Raw genomic sequence first — 24535 nt, forward strand, 5'->3', positions numbered from 1 at the left:
CCCTACTTACGTAAGTAAAACTTACAAGTGTATCGGCCTAACATAATATTGCAGGTACAAAGATTATCTATCAAATATCAAAAGTGTCAAAACTTATATTTACGCAACGGTCGGAGCGAGATAGAAGACAGGGCGTGCTATTCTCAACAGCAACTTAGTGAGATGCTCCGCGGAAGGGTAATCCTGAATTGCTATATTTTCCACTAATACCCACTTCATGTATCCGGCATCCGGCGATCGTGAGCGGGATAGAAGACATGCCATCGCAATCATTAGAGGCGCGATTTACGTCAAAGAGGTAGATTAGATTCTGCAGTTCTGAGATATCTATCATTCTGTTTTTAATAAAGTATGGAAATCCATACTAATATTATAAATTCGAAAGTGTCTGTCTGTCTGTCCGTCTGTTTCCTCTTCACGCTTAAACCGCTGAATCATTTGATACCTATAGTGTCCTATTACCTATATTACGTGAGCGATCTCGTTGCGAACGCAAACGCCGTGGGCCCTTCGCTTTTAGGCCTTGCGTTCGCTTACGTAAGACGCAGCGTAAGGCCAGGATTACACTTGTAAGTTTTACTTACGTAAGTAGGAACATAGCTATTGGGATATGAGATATGAATATAGTTATCTCATTCTAACAAATAGCTTTGTCCCTACTTACGTAAGTAAAACTTACAAGTGTATCGGCCTAACATAATATTGCAGGTACAAAGATTATCTATCAAATATCAAAAGTGTCAAAACTTATATTTACGCAACGGTCGGAGCGAGATAGAAGACAGGGCGTGCTATTCTCAACAGCGACTTAGTGAGATGCTCCGCGGAAGGGTAATCCTGAATTGCTGTATTTTCCACTACCCACTTCATGTATCCGGCATCCGGTGATCGTGAGCTCCGATAGAAGACATGCCATCGCTATCGTTAGAGGCGCGATTTACGTCAAAGGGGTAGATTAGATTCTGCAGTTCTGAGATATCTATCTTTCTGTTTTTAATAAAGTATGGAAATCCATACTAATATTATAAATGCGAAAGTGTCTGTCTGTCTGTCCGTCTGTTTCCTCTTCACGCTTAAAACCGCTTAACCGATTTAGTTGAAATTTGGTATACAGATAGTTTGAGTCCCAGGGAAGGACATAGGATAGTTATTATCCCGAAAATCATCCCTTAAGAAAGTAAAAAGCGGGGTGGAATTAAGATAATTAGTGAAGTGCCTGCTAATTTGTGTGCATAATATGCTCAAATTGAATTTGCTATGAGAATTTTTCCAGGCGCTATACTTACTTTAGCTGCTGTTACTAAGTCCACGCAGACAAAGTCGCGGGCAAAAGCTAGTAGAATAATATAAACAAACTACCTTCTGTACTTAGTACTATTATTTAAGGATGACTCACGTTAGACCGGGCCGTGTCCGGGCCGGAGCTTCGGGCGCTTACTTTTCTATGACATGACAGGTGATCACGTGACGCTTTCCATAGAAAACAAAGCGCCGGAAGCTCCGGCCCGGACACGGCCCGGTCTAACGTGAGTCATCCTTTATTCTGTGCCGTAGTATAAAAAATAAAAAAGTTATGCTTCAAACCTTCAAGAAAAGAACACGATCTTAACCATGGCTGATGGCATTTGTGTCGTTTTCAAGCAAAAGTCACCACATTGTCGCTTGCCATAAAGACGCTCTGGCAGGTTTTTCGTATAAAGATACAAGCAATTTGCGTCCTTATGGTAACCGACAATGTGGCACCTTTTGATTGAAAACGTCACATTTGCTTATCATCCGGCGATCCGTCTGCTCGTTTGCCTCCTGTATCATAAAAATGCTTTAACGTATTTTTGTAGTCGGTTAAAAAACTGCCAAAATAGAACCATTATCACTTTAGTTACCCTAGATCATTATTTAACCCGCTAAAAGCGCGTTAAACAGGGTGCCCAATGCACAGATATATACAGGGTGACTGTGACGATGGGGGTCGGTGGCGTTTCTACCCCTAAATGGGTGGCGTAAACGAGCTCACCCCTTTTAACAGCTCGCTTTGCTTAGCACTCAGTAATTACGAGAAACGGTGAGAAAGGGTGTAACTGAGATTTTGTTGAAATATTTTTGATATATATTTTTTTTGTGATTAATTTATTAATTTTTATATTTTAATGATGTTTGTAATTAAGGCGGTTCCCTGAGCCAGAAGGCGTAAAATCTCCTTATATGATCATGTTTTTCTAAGAGGCGTTGATATTCGTAGACGTGAAAAAAAATATGTAGTTAGTTCTTGACTATATTATCTTTAATATCATAGCTTCCGATACACGAATTATGACACTTCGCTCGGTACAATTAATTCCATTCGGTTATTTATATAAACAAAAAAAGGAGAAAAAAACAATCTTACCTTAAATAGTAATTTCATAGCTTTCAAATTTCAATATTGTAGGGTAACGTTTTTAAAATAAATAAAAATCGACAAAATTCGATCAAAATTGACACTTGGCGCGCATGATCTTTCCCGTTCTTTCTTACGAAATGTGACAGTGACAGCGGCAAACCGATGGAACGGCCTTAAGTTATGTACGGTATTTCCCGCCGATGGATTTGGCCGCATTGACTTTACCTGATATACCTCTATTCTATGTTTTTGCTACCACACCGTTCCTCCTACGGTGTGTAAAACGGCTGGATCTCTCCCGTAATCAGCTTACTGCAGTCCGATCTCTGTCCGTCCGGGCGCCCGCTCACACCACCGAGATCTCGCTCTAATACGGACTAATATGAAGTACTTGTCTGAAATAAATGATACAATACAATACAATACAATACAATATACGTTTACAAGTTACAACTTGACTTACGGATAATGCAATTAAGTAACGGTCGTAACATAAATTTTATTTTCACCTCAGCAGCTCGAACAAGCCTACTTTCGTCACTCCCTGGAGTGAGGAAAGTGCGACTTTCCTCACTCCAGGGTCCGGTCCGGTCCGGTCCGGTCTCGTATCGTATCGTATCGTATCGTATCTTATCGTATCGTACATATTATAATACTTTTTTTTCTGTTTATTCTGTGTAATTCGAAATACATTTTAACCTTTAATATGTTCTCACTACTGAGGTGAAAAATTATGTGTGCAACACGAGAGCAAAGTTATTTTACATCTCGTGTTTATGAGTCCCTCGCTACGCTCAAGATTCTACCTTAGAATCACTCGCTTCGCTCGTGATTCAACTATAGCATCTTTCGCTTTCTCGGGACTCAAAATAAACACTCGCAAGAAAAACTAACTTTCCACTCTTGTTGCACAAATAACTATTTCCCATTTTTCATATGAAAATGTATGCTTTGCTTACTTTAACAGCGTACATCAAAATCACTTATTTATTTATTTAATTTATTTTATTTATTAGGAGATCCAACAGCTGTGACATTAACATAAAACATTAACATTTTTAGTATGTGTGTATTTTTGCACTTTGTAGTTTTTCCTCACCTTCACCCGTTGACCACGAACGCTGTAAAGGGTTCGAAACGTCGGGATATATAAATTCAATATACGCGATATAATCCGTTTTCATAGTTTTATTTCATGAGTAATTATCGCGGTAACCGAAGTCAAAAAACCTTAATTACTAAAAATTAAAAATGTGTATAATCAAGTTACACGTTTAGTTTAGAGGCGGTAATTAAAATTGTCGAGTTACTCGGTTTTGCCACGTGGGTCGCAGTTGGCGTTGGTCTGCGGTCTCGTCACCATGGATAAGGTACATTTTAAATGTTTTTTTTACAAGCTTTTTATATAATTTGAAATGTTTGTATGTATAAGTATATGCATGTTTCGGTCAAATATTGCAAGCCAAACTCGATTAAGCTGAGACCTCACATACATATGTTAGTTGGGTGACAATGCAATATTATGGTACCATTGAGCTGATCTGATGGACACAAGAGGTGGCCATAGGAACTGTGATAAAACAACGCAACCTAATCGTGTTTCGGTTTGTTAGAATTGTCTCGATGAGTATTAGTTGCATCATAGAGTAACTTATACTAGAGCGGTACTGTCATAGTAAATTTTGTAAACCCAGTAAATTCACTGCCATCTGTCGACACAGTTTAAAACTAAAAAAATATTTTTAAAAATACGATAAAATGTATTTAGATATGTATATTTTTTTTATTTTTTTTGCATTAATTATTTTTATGATTTTGACCCATGTTCTTTCACTGATATGCGTTAAAATTGTTAAATAACAAACGAAACCGTCAACGCCATCTATACGACAGTAGGCCAAAGCTAGTAGCGCCCTCTGAACGAGAATCAAAGGCACGTTTTTTCCTTAGACTCTGCATCCATCTATTACGGAGTTATATCTATCTTTGGTTGCATGTACAAAAAACTTGTACGAAGAATAAAATTGCCGCCTATGACGCCAGTCTCGGGTTAGCACTGGTAGGAGGCATTTATTTGGGGCATTTTCTATGAAAAGGGACCTTAGTGTCGATGGCGCTTACGCCGCACAGCGTCGCGCGGCTTTGTGTCTATATCGGAGCATCATTAATTATGGCGTAAGCGCCATCGGCAAAAAAGGTCCCTTTTTATACAAAATACCACATTTGTGTTAATGACAAAATGTGACGTTCTCAATCAAAAGGTACCACTTTGTCGCTTACCATAAAGGAGAAATTTGCTTGTCTCTTTATTCGAATAACCTGTCATCGTCATTATTGCAAAGCGACATTGTGACACCTTTTGATTGAGAACGTCACAAATGTTAATTTGTTTGTGTTATGGGACTTATTGGGTATGGATGTTTTCTATATAGGTACATACTTTATATATATATAACTATCACCACATAGTATATAACAAAGTCGCTTTCCGCTGTATGTCTGTCCATATGTATGCTTAGATCTTTAAAACTACGCAACAGATTTTGATGCGTTTTTTTAAAGTGATTCAAGAGGAAGGTTTATTATGTATAATTTGTAAAGGTTTTGTGTAATAGTACATTGTGCAACATGGGGCGTAAGTTAAATATTGCAAACGAGAGTATAGTTAAATTGCGACGGCTTGCCGGAGCGATTTATAGACTTGAGTTTGCAATATTATTACGCCCGGAGTTACACACAATGTTTTTCATCACACTTGCGATAAAAAAATGAAGTATAAAGACAAAAAACTGTTAATTATGGTACTAGAAACTTCATTACTCCCTAGGGAAACGCTTGTTCCATAGTTCCCGCTAAGCCTGCGTGCAATTTTATTCCACATTTACTGAGCGAGTGTGATGAAAATTAGTTGAGTGGTTAAGGCCGCATCCGGCCTTCACCACTGAAGGGCTTCGTCACTTTTTCTTTAATATATGACATCTATTACAGTTTGTAATTTATATATAGTAGTGTGACTACTTAAAAAAAAAAAATATTTGATGTTTTCCCAAAACTTGTTAATACCTAATTCTATTTGCCGATTTCGCTGAAAAAAAGTGACGTCACACCAGTCAGGTTTTCAACGAAATCGGCAAATCGAATTAAGGGGATCCCATGCCCCAATGACCTTCGATTTGAATCCCTTAGTTTTCTAATGTTTTTTGTAGCTTATCATATTAAGAGCAACGGATTTTAGCAATATAGTATCCCATATTTACTTCAAAGTTCATTGTTTTCGAAATATTTGGCATCAAAGTTGAACAATTTTAGGCCAAAAAACTGGTTTTCTGGCCATAACTTTTGTGTTAATTAGTTTAAAATTAAAACCTTAGACAAATTTTTAGAGACGTCTAAGACGAACCCAAATATGTAGATTTCTTATAAGTAAGATCTTTCACAGCAATCGAGATACGAAAAAAGTGTTTTTTAGACAAGTTTAAAACAATCATAAATAAATAAGTATTCAATTTTTTCACAATCCGGTAGACAAAAATGGAGATAAAAGATTGAAGAACCGATAGCCGCTTGTCTTATAATTCTATATGTAGTGCAAAAGTAGGAGATACGATACGATTCAAACTTGACAAAAATCGATGAAAACCTCGGGTACCCCCTTAAGTATTATATTATGGTTTGCCAAATGTGACCACAAGTGTGACAAGGACAAATCGAATTAAGAATTATTAATATGCGGGGTCAAAAAACCCATAAATTCGTGACACGTAATTAATGGATGACCCCTTTGGCTTGGCACCGACTTCAAACGTAAAAACGTAAGCGCATATAAAACGGGATGATATTTTATTTTATCCTCTTTGAAGTCGGTTTTACTTTTTTTTTTGAAGAAAGAAAGAAAATACGTTTATTTAGCATCATAAAAATTGGACAAAACTTTGAAGAGCACATAAAACACAAATTAGATGCTAAAACATGATCCCCACTCAGCATAAAGGGGCCCACTGACTATCAGTCCGCCGGACGATATCGGCCTGTCAGTCAGAACAAAAATTTGACAGTACCGAACTACTGACAGGCCGATATCGTCCGGCGGACTGATAGTCAGTGGGCCCCTTAATGCCACGGCAAGCCATGACGCTGATTTTCAGTGGGTACCTGACTTAAAACTAAGCTACAACTAAACTAAAACTAAACGAGTGAACACAAACTTCAAACACAAATTACAGAATTACAGAAAAAATAAATTGAAATTAGGCGGTAGATATAATTTAACGTTTTGGTTAACGTTGCGTATCGTTGGCTTGCATAAAACAGCAGAGATGGGATGCTCTTTCCGTCAGTGAGACACAACGGGTAAATTAGCTTACGCATAAATGTGAAAATTTAAATTCTTGTAACTTTAAAAACTGTAATAGATGTCATATATTAAAGAAAAAGTGACGAAGCCCTCCAGTGGTGAAGGCCGGATTCGAACCGGCGTCTTTAGCTATCGCGGCTAACGCCATGAACCCCTAGGCCACCCCGCCACGGCGGTGCCCGTCCGAATTTCTCGACTATATGCCATCTTAGTAAGACTAGGCGTCTTTGACCAGCTCTAAGGGCAAGCAGTGCACGCTTGCACCTCCTACACGAACTCCTTACGGATTTACGTTGTAGCGAGAGAGACTGGTGCTGCCATCTATGAACAAGTTTTGGGAACAAATCAAATTATTTTATTAAATATTTTTGATTTGTGTTTTTTAAGTAGTCACACTACTATATATAAATTAAAAACTGTAATAGATGTCATATATTAAAGAAAAAGTGACGAAGCCCTCCAGTGGTGAAGGCCGGATTCGAACCGGCGTCTTTAGCTATCGCGGCTAACGCCATGAACCCCTAGGCCACCCCGCCACGGCGGTGCCCGTCCGAATTTCTCGACTATATGCCATCTTAGTAAGACTAGGCGTCTTTGACCAGCTCTAAGGGCAAGCAGTGCACGCTTGCACCTCCTACACGAACTCCTTACGGATTTACGTTGTAGCGAGAGAGACTGGTGCTGCCATCTATGAACAAGTTTTGGGAACAAATCAAATTATTTTATTAAATATTTTTGATTTGTGTTTTTTAAGTAGTCACACTACTATATATAAATTAAAAACTGTAATAGATGTCATATATTAAAGAAAAAGTGACGAAGCCCTCCAGTGGTGAAGGCCGGATTCGAACCGGCGTCTTTAGCTATCGCGGCTAACGCCATGAACCCCTAGGCCACCCCGCCACGGCGGTGCCCGTCCGAATTTCTCGACTATATGCCATCTTAGTAAGACTAGGCGTCTTTGACCAGCTCTAAGGGCAAGCAGTGCACGCTTGCACCTCCTACACGAACTCCTTACGGATTTACGTTGTAGCGAGAGAGACTGGTGCTGCCATCTATGAACAAGTTTTGGGAACAAATCAAATTATTTTATAAGGAGTTCGTGTAGGAGGTGCAAGCGTGCACTGCTTGCCCTTAGAGCTGGTCAAAGACGCCTAGTCTTACTAAGATGGCATATAGTCGAGAAATTCGGACGGGCACCGCCGTGGCGGGGTGGCCTAGGGGTTCATGGCGTTAGCCGCGATAGCTAAAGACGCCGGTTCGAATCCGGCCTTCACCACTGGAGGGCTTCGTCACTTTTTCTTTAATATATGACATCTATTACAGTTTTTAATTTATATATAGTAGTGTGACTACTTAAAAAACACAAATCAAAAATATTTAATAAAATAATTTGATTTGTTCCCAAAACTTGTTCATAGATGGCAGCACCAGTCTCTCTCGCTACAACGTAAATCCGTAAGGAGTTCGTGTAGGAGGTGCAAGCGTGCACTGCTTGCCCTTAGAGCTGGTCAAAGACGCCTAGTCTTACTAAGATGGCATATAGTCGAGAAATTCGGACGGGCACCGCCGTGGCGGGGTGGCCTAGGGGTTCATGGCGTTAGCCGCGATAGCTAAAGACGCCGGTTCGAATCCGGCCTTCACCACTGGAGGGCTTCGTCACTTTTTCTTTAATATATGACATCTATTACAGTTTTTAATTTATATATAGTAGTGTGACTACTTAAAAAACACAAATCAAAAATATTTAATAAAATAATTTGATTTGTTCCCAAAACTTGTTCTTGTAACTTTATTAAGAAAGAAACTCAATTTGATGGTTCAGCAAGTACGCTCGACATTTGGACTTAAAAGTGTTAAGCGATTTCAGTGCACGAATCGGCGGCGTAATTAAGTTCCAGCACTTTCTTTTAAATACTATTTTATATATTTTCTTATTATTTCCTTGACAGGGCAAAGAGAGAGGCATTTTGAAGTTGGAACCAAAATCATGGGAGCGCAGCGAGCTAACACCACAGGTAAAGTCAGATATCTTTGTGGCCCTGTGAATAAGGTTACAAATCTCGCGCCGCTTAGTTGTAAAAGGGCATAAGTGTTACGTGGAACTTACTAGGTAGAAATGCAACGGATAGTGGTTAGGCCGGATACTGGATACGCCGAATATCCGGCCGTCGGGTTCGCCGGTTGGCCTAAAGCAAAGGGGGTGCAAAAAAAATACTTAGATTTTTTTTAGTAGGTACAATAACGTCTGTTCTGGGTTCTGGCCCTCGCCGGCCGCTACCGCGGCATGCTCGCTTCGCTCGCTCGGCTTCGCGCTCTGTTTGATCGCGATCATCGTGGTCAACCTAACACACTCCCCCTCGCTTCGCTCGTCGTCGCACCTATATTGTCTCTATTACTTAAATTTACTGTTCCAAATGATTGATTTTAATTTGTAACGTGTGTTAGCACCTTTGCCCCGTCCCATCTGAGTCACACCATCGGTGCTGCTGGTTCAGCTGCGGAGTATGCGGCTAAACAGAAGCATACGAAGTTTGACGAAGCCTGCGTTGCCGATCACGATCTATGCATGGATGTTATTTACTGTTTTATTTATTGTGACGTGAAAAGAATTAAACTTTGTAGTTCCTTATTATGTTGTACATGAATGCAATAAAGATTTGTCAAGTAGTGGTTTCAAATTGCGGGTCAAATATCTCGGCCATTTTTGGTTTTAGAGATAAGTTTTTTCTACAAAACATGCTTACTTTAGCGTATTCTCTACGATAACACAATAAAAAATAGGTGTCATAATAACATCACTCCGATGAAAATTTTTCTAAGTGTCGGCACTCCCTTTGCTTTAGTCCAACCGGTTCGCCGAATATCCGGTATCCGGCCGCCGAATATTCGGCTAAAAGTTTTGTCTGAAATGGAGGAAATTAGAACTATTAATTAGGAAATTAGAACTAATAAGAATTAGTTTGGTGCCGTTTACAACTTGTTTCTAGTTATATGGTTATAGGCATTCGTTAATAGAAAAGTAAACTAAATTACTAGTTACAGTTTTGGTCGTATGTATTTAAATGTTTACGTTGCAAGTGCTTAGTCAATTAACTTTGTTTCGTTAATTATAAGATGTTTCGGGTGTTTAGTGCATATGTTATTCATAAATATCGTGCTTAACCTTTCGTATGCTTAGGAGCAGATCTGCTCCAATAGTCAAATGTCAAATGAAGTTGTCACGATTGCTATTTATATGGCAATTTTTAGGTTAATTACTATTCGGTATCCGGCCGGGCACTACGCAACTATCCGGTATCAGGCCGGATAGTAAAATTATGGCCGGATAGGAATTCTTTAGATAAGAATTTTATATGAAAACTAAACTTCGCACGGTAATTACGTCATAGTACGGGTCAGTGCACAAAATTCCTCGTGACAAGCGTCCTTTCTTTAGTAATAAAAGTAAATGAGCAAATGGAGGAAAGTCCATACCAGTAATTAAAATAATGTATGTGATTTGCACTTGGTCGTATTTTAATTAAAGCCAATTTAATTCGTTTTATAGCGTGTTGTAATGATGTCACCGGAGAGTTATTAGAAAGTATAAGCCACTTATGCGTAATACCACAGATATACACTACTAGATCGTTTTTTTTAATACCACGTCGGTGGCAATCAAGCATACGGCCCGCCTGATGGTAAGCAGTCACCGTAGCCTATGGACGCCTGCAACACCGGAGATATTGCGCGCGCGTTGCCGACCCTAACACTCCTCTCCCTCGTTGAGCTCTGGCAACCTTACTTACCGGCAGGAACACAACACTATGAGTAGGGTCTAGTGTTATTTGGCTGCGGTTTTCTGTAAGGTGGAGGTACTTCCCCTTGGGCTCTGCTCTAGATCTGGAATGACATCCGCTGTCCTGTGCCCTACCACACAAAGCGAGATGTCATTCACAGTGCCCATACCTCTCTTTTGGACGTAGTTTAAGGACATATCCGGATAACTGTCAAATTTTTGTTCTTACTGTCAGGCCGATATCGTCCGACGGACTGTTTGTTTACCCAAACTTTCCTGTAATGTTCCTTTTAAAAAAAAACCTGATCCTGGCAGTTGGGAACAGTTCCTATTGGTTTTAGTCTATTTATGTTTGGTCTATTATGTTTATGTAGTTTAATATAAGTTAAAAACAATTCAAGTCTTTAGCATTCACCTACGACCTAAATAACAGTGGCATGTACAAAAACTTACATATTAAACAGCATAAGTACCCATTAGCTTCCATTGTAATTTCAACCCAATGTGCATGGAAATAGGGTATATAATATTAATGACACGGTGTTATAGTTAATATCGATCAAGATATCCAAATCACTAGTTAATTATGAGTAATATACTTGTAGCGATGTTAGGTAGGGATTTAATGGAATTAGCCGTCAGGGTTGGCACTTTAAGTTGCTATTTAAATTTTGAGGTGTAGTTTTTGGGGTTCCGTACCCAAAGGGTAAAAACGGGACCCTATTACTAAGACTCTTCTGTCCGTCTGTCCGTCTGTCTGTCTGTCACCAGGCTGTATCTCATGAACCATGATAGCTAGACAGTTGAAATTTTCACAGATGATGTATTTCTGTTGCCGCTATAACAACAAATACTAAAAAGTACGGAACCGTCTGTGGGCGAGCCCGACTCGCACTTGTCCGATTTTTTTCTTATTACTTTTATTGTGGTAGGTTGCATATTTTCTATAAAAAAACCGGCTAAGTGCGAGTCGGACTCGCGCACTAAGGGTTCCGTACCATTACGCAAAAAACGGCAAAAAAAATCACGTTTGTCGTATGGAAGCCCCACTTAAATATTTATTTTATTCTGTTTTTAGTATTTGTTGTTATAGCGGCAACAGATATACATTATCTGTGAAAATTTCAACTGTCTAGCTATCACGGTTCATGAGGTACAGCCTGGTGACAGACGGACAGGCAGACGTACGGACAGCGGAGTCTTAGTAATAAGTTCCCGCGTTTACCCTTTGGGTACGGAACCCTAAAGAAGTTGATCCACATGTACCTATACTCTGAAATACATAACCCTCTTTTGGCAGTCGGGTAAACTAATTAAAGTGGTAGCCCTAACGAGGACAGTTAATCAAGGCGTCAATTGGCATTCATTGGCAGAGAAATTACCGCCCGCCGACACGACAGAGGTGGAGCCCGACTGGCTATGTGCATGACTGTGGCGCTGTCTTAAATGCTATGAGCACATGTAATTACCGCTTCTCACGGCTGCAGATTGACAAAACTTCCAAAGCCTTTCAAGTAAAGGATAAATGGGGCATTTTCTGTGAAAAGGGACCTAATTGTCGATGGCGCTTACGCCATTATTAACGATGCTCCGATATAAATACAATGCCGCGCGACGCTGTGCGGCGTAAGCGCCATCGACAATAAGGTCCCTTTTCGTAGAAAATGCCCCAAATATACATAAATAAATATTAGGGGACATCTTACACAGATCAACATAGCCCCAAACTAAGCCGAAGATATTACTTATATAGATAAATACATACTTATATACATAGAAAACAAGTATGACTTAGGAACAAATATTTGTGCTCATCACACAAATAAATGCCCTTACCGGGATTCGAACCCAGGACCATCGGCTTCACAGGCAGGGTCACTACCCAGTACCCACTATAGGCCAGACCGGTAGTCCATTTGGCTAATATATTGGCGCGCAGCGATTTCGATGAAATTTGCTATTTGGGGGTTTTCGGGGGCGAAAAATCGAACTAGCTAGGTCTTATCGCTGGGAAAACGCGCATTATTGAGTTTTTATATATTTTCCGAGCAAGGCTCGGTCTCCCAGATATTTATATGATAATCTCAAACATAATTTTATATTTTTGCTACGTCGAGCGCGATTGTAACATTTAGTTGCCTCACCACGCACAAAGCGAATTCATTTCAGTAGCCACAGGGAGTTAGCGTGATAAAGAGAATTTTATCATCTTGGACAGGCAAGCTCGAAAGTTTTACAGATACGTATAATAAATAAATAAAAACTGAGTCAGAACTGATGAACGCAGAATAAGTAAGAGTATTATCATACAGAACGGCCACGCACCGCCCCGCCCCGCCCCGACTCGAATGCCCTCGCCCCGCGACAGCAGATTGAAGGCCGTTTGCCGATGTACTGTTTTTAAAACTTACTCATGACGCATGAGTGACGCGTGTACAGACGTGCAGTTCACACATAGAAACGCAAGTGAGTTTTGATGTATGACGTGTCCGCCCTGTGCTTAAGGACTATAGTTACCTGATTTTACGGTAAGAAAACGCTAGTTTTTCTCACTAGAGCAATGACGTCTGTTTTCCGTTGCGGGCGCGAGTGTACACAATTCGACGTTATTTCTCACCACGCCTCGAATGGTGACGCTCTGTATTCATTTCCGATAATAAGGGGCGACGTACACGTAACGTAAACACTTACCTTAAAACTCCCTGAGGTAAATCACATTTTAAGTTTCGTCCTTATTCGTCGTCATAGGGACGAAAGTTACACACACACATTTTACCACTTTGGAAGTGTCTCTCGCGCAAACTATTCAGTTCAAAAAAAATGATATTAGAAACCTCAATATCATTTTTGAAGACCTATCCATAGATACCCTACACGTATGAGTTTGATAAAAAAAAATTGAGTAGGTTTATTTTATTTCTATTTTTTGTGAAAATCTTAATGCGGTTTACAGAATACATCTACTTACAAAGTTTCAACAGTATAGTTCTTATAGTTTCGGAAAAAAGTGGCTGTGACATACGGACAGACAGACATGACGAATCCATAAGGGTTCCGTTTTTTTCCATTTGGCTACGGAACCCTAAAAATACCTACACAAATTGGATTATTCGATTGAAAATAATAGGTTTTGTATGATACAAAGTGTGGGTATTTTTTAAGAAATTGTTAAACCACTTTTAAAGTTTTGTCCCTATTCACCCCAGCCATCCCTATTCACCCCGGTTGACGGTATCTTCAAAAACATACCGTTTACCATACAACAGGCTGCATCCTTGTTTGCCACCGACGTGATATACAAAATTTTAAAGTACAATCCATTATCCATCCGCAAGTCCCCGCGTATTTCATACTTGTACAAGTATATATTCAATCCGAGTTTTGAACTCTTCTAGAAAAAACTGGCCAAGTGCAAGTCGGACTCGCGCACGAAGGGTATCGTAAAAAAATCAACAAAAAAAATCGCGTTTGTTGTATAAGAGCCCCACTTAAATATTTATTTTATTCTGTTTTTAGTATTTGTTGTTATAGCGGCAACAGAAATACATCATCAGTGAAAATTTCAACTGTCACTGTTCATGGGATACAGCCTGGTGACAGACAGACGGACAGACGGACAGCGACGTCTTAGTAATACCTAACTCAAAAACGCAACATTTGCCCCGGGTCTTACGAGTAACAACAATTAATTCAAACATATATTATCAAATGTCAAAAAAATTGTTTGTGACTTTACGAGAACTTCAAGTTTTAAGCAAATTATCGAAACATTACAATAATTAAAGAAAAACCTTGCGTGTTTTGTCAGCAGCCGCGATCCATTTCCTCATTAACAACCGTCTAATCGTGATCACGGCAGTAAATAGTCTAATTTATATGTCAATGTGCGTCGGTCTTCAGTCTTTAGTCGCCCCTGCAGCCCACCGGGCGGAAAGTGCAGATTGTTGGAGTGTTTTTAGGACGTAAAAGTGCATTTTTGGATGAGCAGGTTAACTTTTATTGATTACGATTTGGAATTTTATTTATACACCGTGTTGTTTTTTTTATTTCCGTTAATTTCAAGGGTGCCTTCTTGAGCTTAAGGGTCCCCGGCAAGCTCGGTTATCCATACAAACGTAGTTCCGCTCTCATTTTAAAACGACTATAGCTATTATAGATTGCTCTGAAACTTTGTACTTACAATAGCATAAGGTATATCTATGCCTGAAATTAGTCTATGTAGCTTAAGATGCCATAGTTAAAAAATAAAGCGAATTTAAGTTTTTCATACAAAACGTGTTTTTGCTCTATTTCGTTTGTTTTATAAACTGGAGCTATATAAACTAATTTCAGACCTAGATATACCTCATGTCATTGTATGTGCAAAGTTTCATTACAATCCAAAACGTAGTTTTAAAATGAAAACGGAATTCCGTTTGTATGGGAAGGTGAAATTCGGCCGAGCTTGCCGGAGTCTCTTAAATCAAGTAACTTTTTTGATAAGGCCCCTACGAGCGTGTACACTTGCCTTAGGGCCTGTTTACATGTTGATAAGTGTTTAGTACTACTAGTTCATATAGGTATTTGCTACTAAACTTAAGTACTACCTCGGACGATCGATGTTCCAATTGTTTGGTTGAGTTAAATGTAATGCCCTTACAACAACGCTATATGCAACATGTAATTACTTTTTATTTAAAAATATATTTTTTTCTAATTGGGCTCATGTTTGAAACTTTTATTTCATAAGAACTCACTTATGTACAGTCAGCTGCAGATAAAAGGTACCCCACGTCCATACTAATTTACAGAACTTTGTATGCAGGAGGGGGGGGGGGGGGTGCCTACAACATAAAAGCAAATAAACTTAATAAACTACTTGAACACTATGGAGCCAAAACTGAAAACTCAAAAAAGAAACCTGTGTCATACATTTCGGCGAATCATAATGTCAATGTTTTCTATGGAACAGCAGAAGTATTTTTTTCCATAGTGAAAGTTGTTTAGTATGACCTACATATGACAGAAACTGTCTGCTTGTCTGACTGTTACCTCTTAAAGAGCTAAACCGATTTAGATTACATTTGCGGCATTTTCTATGAAAAGGGACCTTATTGTCGATGGTGCTTACGCCGCACAGCGTCGCGCGGCATTGTATTTATATCGGAGCATTGTTAATAATGGTGTAAGCGCCATCGACAATAAGGCCCCTTTTTATAGAAAATACCACATGTTTTCTATGGAACAGCAGAAATATTTTTTTCCATAGTGAAAGTTGTTTAGTATGACCTACACATGACATAAACTGTCTGTTTGTCTGTCTGTTACGAATTTCATAAGAACTCACTTATGTACAGTCAGCTGCAGAGAAAAGGTACCCCACGTCCATACTAATTTACAGAACTATGTATGCAGAGGGGGGGGGGGGGGGGGGCTACAACATAAAAGCAAATAAACTTAATAAATTACTTGAATACTATGGAGCCAAAACTGAAAACTCAAAAAAGAAACCTGTGTCATACATTTTGGCGAATCATAATGTCAATGTTTTCTATGAAACAGCAGAAGTATTTTTTTCCATAGTGAAAGTTGTTTAGTATGACCTACATATGACAGAAACTGTCTGCTTGTCTGACTGTTACTTACCTCTTAAAGAGCTAAACCGATTTAGATTACATTTGCGGCATTTTCTATGAAAAGGGACCTTATTGTCGATGGTGCTTACGCCGCACAGCGTCGCGCGGCATTGTATTTATATCGGAGCATCGTTAATAATGGCGTAAGCGCCATCGACAATAAGGCCCCTTTTTATAGAAAATACCACATGTTTTCTATGGAACAGCAGAAATATTTTTTTCCATAGTGAAAGTTGTTTAGTATGACCTACATATGACATAAACTGTCTGTTTGTCTGTCTGTTACCTCTTAAAGAGCTAAACCGATTTAGATGACATTTGGTGCCTGTGGAGATAGTTTGAGGAAGGACAAAGGATAGATTTTAGGGTTCCGTACCCAAAGGGTAAAAACGGCACCCTATTACTAAGAGTCCGCTGTCCGTCTGTCTGTCACCAGGCTGTATCTCATGAACCGTGATTATATCCCCTAGTGTAAATTTAGTTCGATAGCGTGACGAGTTCGCGATTGCGTTATGTCTAGATATTTGTATGGTCTTTTGAACAACGCGCCAAGCGGGACGTTTTGGAAACTCAAAATCTCATACAGAATGACACTTAACGCAAACGCGTACGTCACGTCCGGCTATAGAATGAAATTTGGGGCATTTTCTATGAAAAGGGACCTTATTGTCGATGGCGCTTACGCCATTATTAATGATGCTCCGATATAAATACAATGCCGCGCGACGCTGTGCGGCGTAAGCGTCATCGACAATAAGGTCCCTTTTCATAGAAGATGCCCCAATTAATTTACACTAGGAGTATAGTGTCATGTGAAGAGGCCCACTGACTATCAGTCCGCCGGACGATATCGGCCTGTTAGAACAAAAATTTGACAGTTCCGAACAACTGACACGCGTTGCCAACCCTAACACTCTTCTCCCTCGTTGAGCAGTGGCAACCTTACCTACCGGCAGGAACACAACACTATGAGTAGGGTCTAGTGATATTTGGCTGCGGTTTTCTGTAAGGTACTTCCCCAGTCGGGCTCTGCTCTAGATCTGGAATGACATCCGCTGTGCTGTGCCCTACCACACAAAGCGAGATAACATTCACAGTGCCCATACCTCTCTTTTAGACGTAGTTTAAGGACATACCCGGGTCCCAAATATCGTCCGGCGGACTGGTAGTCAGTGGGCCCCTTTACCATTATGTATGAAGCACATTCGCTAAGTAAAATACCACTAAAAGTGATTAGAATCCTTATAACGGCTTAAGTGAAAATGATTACAGTGGCAAGCAATTGGCAAATGGAACAGTAATTAAACTACATATATTATAATTAATGTTTCGTTCATACGCGCTTTATTTAGGTACAGTGAAGGAAAATAATTTCAGTACCATTTCGTACCTTATTCTCATCAGTGACAATAATCGATATGAAAGCAGGCGAATTAATCTTCTGTACCTAGTGCTAGTACTATTATTTATTAGTGACAGTGGCGTAACTAGGGGGGGGAGGGGGGGGCAGAGGCATCCAATCCAAGGGCGCCGAAATGGGCAAAAGGCAGCAACAGGGAAACATTTGTCAGTCGTCAGGGGGCGCAAATTTGGTGACTGCCCCGGGCGCCATATCCTCTAGCTACGCCCCTGCAAGGCTGCAAAGTGGTTATTTGGCGTGAGTGTTGAATCTAAGATTGAACCATCAGCGAAGCGAATAGTTAAAAGATAGATTCCTGAGCGTAGCGAGGCTTACAAGACACGAGACGCCAAATAATTTTACAGCCGTGCGGAAAACACAACTTTTCACCTCACTACAGCGAGGAAAATGCGAGAAGCAAGAAAAAAAACAATAAAAATATAAAAATAATCATATTTATATTTTTAGTGTAATTTATTCTATAATTTTTGAATTGCTTTCGATTATTCAAATATAATATAATATTAAACCTCATCTAGATAAATATGTATACTTGAAAATACTATTAACTATTTTTCCTATTGCATGCGTGTTGCTTTCTGTTAAATTCCTGTAAGGGACTCGGCAGGACAGGCTCAGCCTAGTGTCAGAGTCACTGAGAAAAATTTGTTAACAATGTTTTCTGGCAATAAATATTTTGTATTTTGTATTTAATTTTGCCCTCTATTTAACATACCTATATATACCAAATTTAAGACACAATAAAGAAAATAAACAAGAGAAAAGCACACATTATTCATTGTGTTCGAAATTCAAATGACATTTGCACGCTAGCGGATAAAATAGACTTTTGCACGCAGATTTCGCAGTATAAACTAAGGTTTTCCGAGCGAGTGAGGTGAAAAAATATTGTATTACTCGGTTGTAAAGTACTTTGCGACCTTTATTGACTTGCATTGTTCCCACAGGGTTCATATGAACGCGTCCCATCTTCACCCCAGCCTTCAGTTGACCGCCTCTCCGTGACCTGGGACCCCAGCATGACTTCAGGGGTCAACCTGTTCCACCTGCCAGAGGCAACACCCATTGCTGAAGTGAAGTTCACTGCTGGAGGTACTTGTGTTAATATTCTTACTCCCTGTTGCGCTGCAACCCTTTGTGGGTCATGGTCTTCTATAGTGCCTTTCCATTGGCTCCAGTATTGTTTAGTTTGATGTCCTAATTTCATAAAAGATGGCGCTGTTACAACCGCAAACTAGGTAACGCTAGTTCATCCTAGAATCTTTATAGGAATCTGTCAAATATAGTTGGTCAACTTGTTCAATCAAATCTTGCCAGTAGAAGAAGGCGCGAAATTCAAATTTTGTATGGGACATTTTTTAAATTTGGCGCCTTTTTCAACTGACATAATTTGTTTGAACAGCTGTATTGAATAAATGATTGATTTAATTTGATTTGGTAAAGAGAAATAGGGCTGGTAAATGTCCGGCCGACTTTAATGGGGTTGGCCGGTCGAAATAAGTAGCAGATGCCCAGATGGCGCTAGCATAGCTTGCCCTGTCAATCCCTACAATTGTGTAATTTTTTTGTTTTTTTAATGCCCTGGATGCCAGCCGTTTAAGCCAAATCTCATAGAAAAAACCGGCCAAGTGCGAGTCGGACTCGCGCGCCGAGGGTTCCGTACTTTTTAGTATTTGTTGTTATAGCGGCAACAAAAATACATCATCTGTGAAAATATCAACTGTCTAGCTATCACGGTTCATGAGATACAGCCTGGTGACAGACTGACAGCGGAGTCTTAGTAATAGGGTCCCGTTTTTACCCTTTGGGTACGGAACCCTAAAAAGGGGCAAGCTATGATGGCGCCATCTCTGCAAACCTTTGACAGTTGCCAACCCCATTTCCATGTAAAAAATAAAATAAAATGAATTGGTAACGTAGCAACTTGTATCTTATATTAAACAAGTATTTTACAATACAATGCATGTGCTCGAAAAGTGCGTTTCCTACGGAGCCATATCATGCGGAAAGTACTACTTTTCCGCATTAGTGCTTTTTGGTTTTCAATTTTTTTTTACAGTACATATGGTGCTACTTTCGCGCACTAGTGCGTAAAACAACACTTTTCGTGCATATGTCGAAAGTTTAAAGGGCCATATGTACTGTAAAACGTTGTACGATACACGTGCGAATAGGTAATTTGCAACTCGTGTCGATTTAAAACACTCCTTTTAATAATTAAACTTATTTGCCATGATATGTTTTTTTTATTTACTCGCACAATGCATAGTAAATCATTGTATGATACACGTGCGTAAAGATGATTTCCGACTCGTATTCCTTTATATACTCGCTCGCTTTGCTCGCTCGTGAATAAAATACCACCCGTCGGAAATCATACACTTTCCGCACTTGTTGCATAAATAGCTATTGCCTCTCTCCTCCAACTTGTGTACTTTCCTATTTTTCGAAGATTCTCTTCCAACATTTTTCATCGCATCCATCTTCCGTGCAAGTAGATGTTGTAATAAAAATACTGATGATATGTGGCGTTCCATGACTAAAGGGTCCTTATGTGCATAAGGCCGCCGTCCTGGCCATGATTGCCGACAGAGTCGACTGTCCCTACATACGACATTGCTGCGACAGGCATGTTTTAATAGTAGATTGTGTCACAAGGGAGCAAAATGACATATTTACGGCGAGGGCGTACAATTGAATCCTAAACGAAGCGAAGGATTCTATAATAGAATCCTGAGCGTAGCGAGGGATTCTAACATAGAATCCTGAGCGTAGTGAGGGATTCAAGTGTTAACGCCCAAGGTGAAAATTATTTTGCTACCATGTGACACATACTGCTTTTCACATCACCTATGAGGAAATTACATACATATATTAGGTTTCAAAACATTATTATTTTAAGCAAAGATCGATACGGACAAAGTGCCAAAAATATGTATACACGACCTTAGTATAAATTAAATTAAATTAAATCATCATTTATTTTCAGGCATGGCCCATAGAAGTGTATAGGTACATACTTCTGGCACTTTGTCCGTATCGATATTTTCAGACGTGACTGTACTGACAAATTAAAAGTACCTACAGCTCATAATTATGTACCTAATATCTTTTCAAAGACAGCAGCAAACACCTAAAATGATACAATGAAAATCAGGTACATTATTTTTGTAGATTTTTCTGGTAACAAATTAGCTCTTACCCCTTTGAACCGAATCTTCGGAAGAACACTATGAAGACTGATATCACTTATATTTATTATTATAAAGTTATTGATTTAAACTAAGTATTTACAAATTTATACACAATACAAAACCGCATAATTATGCTTTGTGAAATATTTGTACAAAACTTTTTAAATATAAACTTTTTAAATTGCATAGACAAGTATGGCTGCGTTTAAGGAGACCTAAAATGTCAAAATAAAAATTAAATTATTAAACTAATGTTTTTTACGTTTCTTTGTAAATATTACGCTAATTAATTAATTTACTTAATTAAAATATGCTATTAATTAATTTAAAATACGCTAATTACATTTATTGTTTACAATTAACAAAATATTATTTAAGTTAGAAAAATTGCATGCACGTAATCGATTATAAAGAAATTGTAATCGATTATATGCATACTAATTTCATATGTCTTTGTGTCAATATTTCATACTGGCAACAAAATGTCCTTGAACAGAAAAGTGCCACTTTGATCCCTCCTAGCAGGGAAGAAAAGTTCCCTTTTCGAATAGGTGATGTGAAAAATGTTTTTTTTTGTTGTGTTGTGTTGTGAATTGTATTTTAGAATAGTGTGTAAATATTATTTATTCTGTTTAATATAATTTTTAAATTGTAATATAATATTATTGTAATTATGAGTCCCTGTTACTCTACAAAAAAATCCTTCAGGCATGAACCGTCTCATATGTTTAAGTGCGTAATTGGTGGTATGATTTTGATTAGGTACATATTATTTTCACTTAAAGTATGAGTGTCCTCTTATGTCATAGTGATCATTATACAGAAAAAATATTAATGGCGAAACTAAGCTCAATAAAATAGAATGATCACGTTGTTGTTGCCACACTTTAATTTAATTTTAATTTAATTTAATTTTTATTCATAGACCAACTGAGATCATTGGCCCATCCCAACTCGGCGCAGTTAGTTTGATGGTTCTAACCCACATGTTACAATCCACTACAATCCCTGAGCAATTTTATATCTAAATATATTTATATCCTCTATTATTTGTCAGTGAAGTAAAATGAAAACGGAATCAGCCAATATTTCTTTAATAGCTTCCATTTCGCGCCTCCCATGGCGTGTCCACGCGCAATTATTTTCCCGTATTCGATTTGTCTGCCAAAGCGAATGTTTCAGTTGACCCGATTTCTGCATAGCTAATTATTTCATTATATTGCTAAGCGAACTATTCAATGATTTGTATTCTAGATTTTTCTTGATTATTCAAATGGCTTTTTACGATGGTTATCTTAACCTGAAAAAATATAAGGGATCTTTGCAATAACAAAAACAATAACGCACCAGTCGCACCACACAGCGCACTTTAGTCAACTGAATATTATTTACCGCCATAAGCACGCTTTTGGGCGTGTTTTCTTAAAATATTTATTTTAGGTATAAGATCTCTGATCATATTTTAGGTATAACAGTACTTAATTTGAATTTTAAGGCTTAGACCGACCTTTTAAACTTAGAATCTATGTTGTTAATTCCACTGTTGCTTGGACGATCCACTTCATCTGCGATGTCTATAAAAAAATCGGCCAAGTGCGAGTCGGACTCGCGCACGAAGCGCATTACGCAAAAACGGCAAAAAAATCAAACCCTTAAGACTCCACTGTCTGTCTGTCCGTCTGTCTTTAGGCTGTATCTCATGAACCGTGATAGCTAGACAGTTGAAATTTTCACAGATGATGTATTTCTGTTGCCGCTATAACAGCAAATACTAAACACGGAATAAAATAAATATTTAAGTGGGGCTCCCATACAACAAACGTGATTTTTTTGCCATTTGTTTTTGCGTAATGGTACGGAACCCTCCGTGCGCGAGTCCGACTCGCACTTGGCCGGTTTTTGTTGTACGGTAGCCCAACTTAAATATTTATTTTATTCTGTTTTTAGTATTTGTTGTTATAGCGGCAACAGAAATACATCATCTCTGAAAATTTCAACTGTCTAGCCATCACTACAGCCTGGTGACAGACAGACAGAAGGAAAAACGGACAGACGGACAGAGAAGTCTCCGGTCGCGGTCTTCTGTCTCGGTCGCGGCGCGAACCTCCCTTTAGTAGTAAGTTCACGTTTACCCTTTGGATACGGAACCCTAACAACAACTTACCTTCTCCACAGACGGCTCCGAAGATGAAGACTATTCCAGCATCAGCGCAGTTCTTCGCCAACGACGATGCAGCGTCCGACGGTCACGAAAAGGCCGTCGTCGTGCGTCCTCGCCGTTTCTGCCGGACGAGAGTCGCTCGCGAAGGAGAAGTTCCGTGTTCACCACCAGCTCTGGAGAGTGAGTGATTTCATTATTAGTATTAAGTATTATCCACGTTTGTTGTATGGGAGCCCCCTTAAATATTTATTTTACAGTACATATGGTGCTACTTTCGCGCACTAGTGCGTAAAACAACATTTTTCGTGCATATGTCGAAAGTTTAAAGGGCCATATGTACTGTAAAACGTTGCACGATACACGTGCGAATAGGTAATTCGCAACTCGTGTCGATTTAAAACACTCCCTGCGGTGGTGCTTTAATTTATCGCCACTCGTTAGGAATTTCCTCTTTTCCGCACTTGTATCGTAATAACTATTAATCTGTTTTTTAGTATTTGTTGTTATTGCGGCATAATTATAAAAATAAATTGTCAATATTAAGAAAAATTGTGACATTCATAATATAAATACTAGAAACAAACATAAGCTCGCAGTGCCCTTCACTCGGCTCCATAAAATTAATAAATCATTCATGGGTAATTGTGTAAGATTTTATAATAAACTTCCAAACTATATTACCGAATTACCAATTAATACATTTAAGAATACTAAAACCAAGCGTGCCGACTTTTTCATACAAAATTTACGCATAATATAATTTTAAAATTACTTATCCGTGATAGGAAATACATATGTTCTTGCCTTTGGGTGCTCGCAATTTTTGGGCTGTAGCAGTTAATTATCATGCAACGAAGCATTTTGTGAGTTTTCACGGACAACCTCGACGCTTGGTCGGGGTTCGGACACGCGAAGTAGATGCATTTGCGTCTTCTATGGTATATTTATTTCTGTGTGCTCTTTAGTAATAACAAGATAACAACTCAATTTTTTATTTGCAGAACGGCTATCTCAATGGATGACCAAGGCGCGGTGACCCAGGAGGAGATCTTCAAGAACATTCGTATGCACAAGGAGGTGCTGAGCTCCGTGAAACAGCAGCCGTTGGATCTGCGGAGGAAACTGAAGCTCGTTCATTTGGTATTGATTATTTTGGAGAATTTAATTTGATTTATTTATTTATTTGAATTATACTTTTCTACATTTTGTATTTCATTAAGCTACCTGTCAGCTTTTCTGCATTAATTAACTAGTGGAAACTGTTTTGGCTTATGTTTTATTAATATTAATTCATATTGTGTAAGATTGTCTGTTTGTTTCCCAGTAAAATAAAATAAAATAAAAATTAAATTAATTTAAGTCAACAGCAAGCTCGGCCGAATTTCACCTACCCAAACAAACGGAATTTCGTTCTCATTTTAAAACTACGTATTAGATTGTAATGAAACTTTGCACATACAATGACATGTTAGGTATATCTAGTCCTGTAGACCTGTAATTAGTTTATATAGCTCCAGTTTATAAAACAAAGAAAATAGAGCAAAAAAAAATTGGGGTGCGACACAAAACAGACTCCACAGCAGGGATGCGGAAGAGTCCGCACACACCCTCTCAAAATAAAAGGGCGTCG

At 38.8% G+C, this 24535-nt stretch overlaps 1 protein-coding gene across 1 annotated transcript in view; it reads left to right on the plus strand.

Annotated features, from left to right (window-relative positions):
• Window positions 1–3741: 3741 nt before the first annotated feature.
• Window positions 3742–24535, plus strand: part of LOC134755058 (transmembrane channel-like protein) — a 31581-nt gene continuing 10787 nt past the window's right edge. The window contains exons 1-5 of the mRNA XM_063691536.1: window positions 3742–3750; window positions 8687–8752; window positions 18498–18642; window positions 22920–23085; window positions 23907–24045. Of these exons, the coding sequence (XP_063547606.1) occupies window positions 3742–3750; window positions 8687–8752; window positions 18498–18642; window positions 22920–23085; window positions 23907–24045 (525 nt within the window). The remainder of the gene's footprint in view (window positions 3751–8686; window positions 8753–18497; window positions 18643–22919; window positions 23086–23906; window positions 24046–24535) is intronic.

The sequence above is a fragment of the Cydia strobilella genome, chromosome Z (assembly GCF_947568885.1).
Source record: "Cydia strobilella chromosome Z, ilCydStro3.1, whole genome shotgun sequence".
Classification (NCBI taxonomy): domain Eukaryota; kingdom Metazoa; phylum Arthropoda; class Insecta; order Lepidoptera; family Tortricidae; genus Cydia; species Cydia strobilella.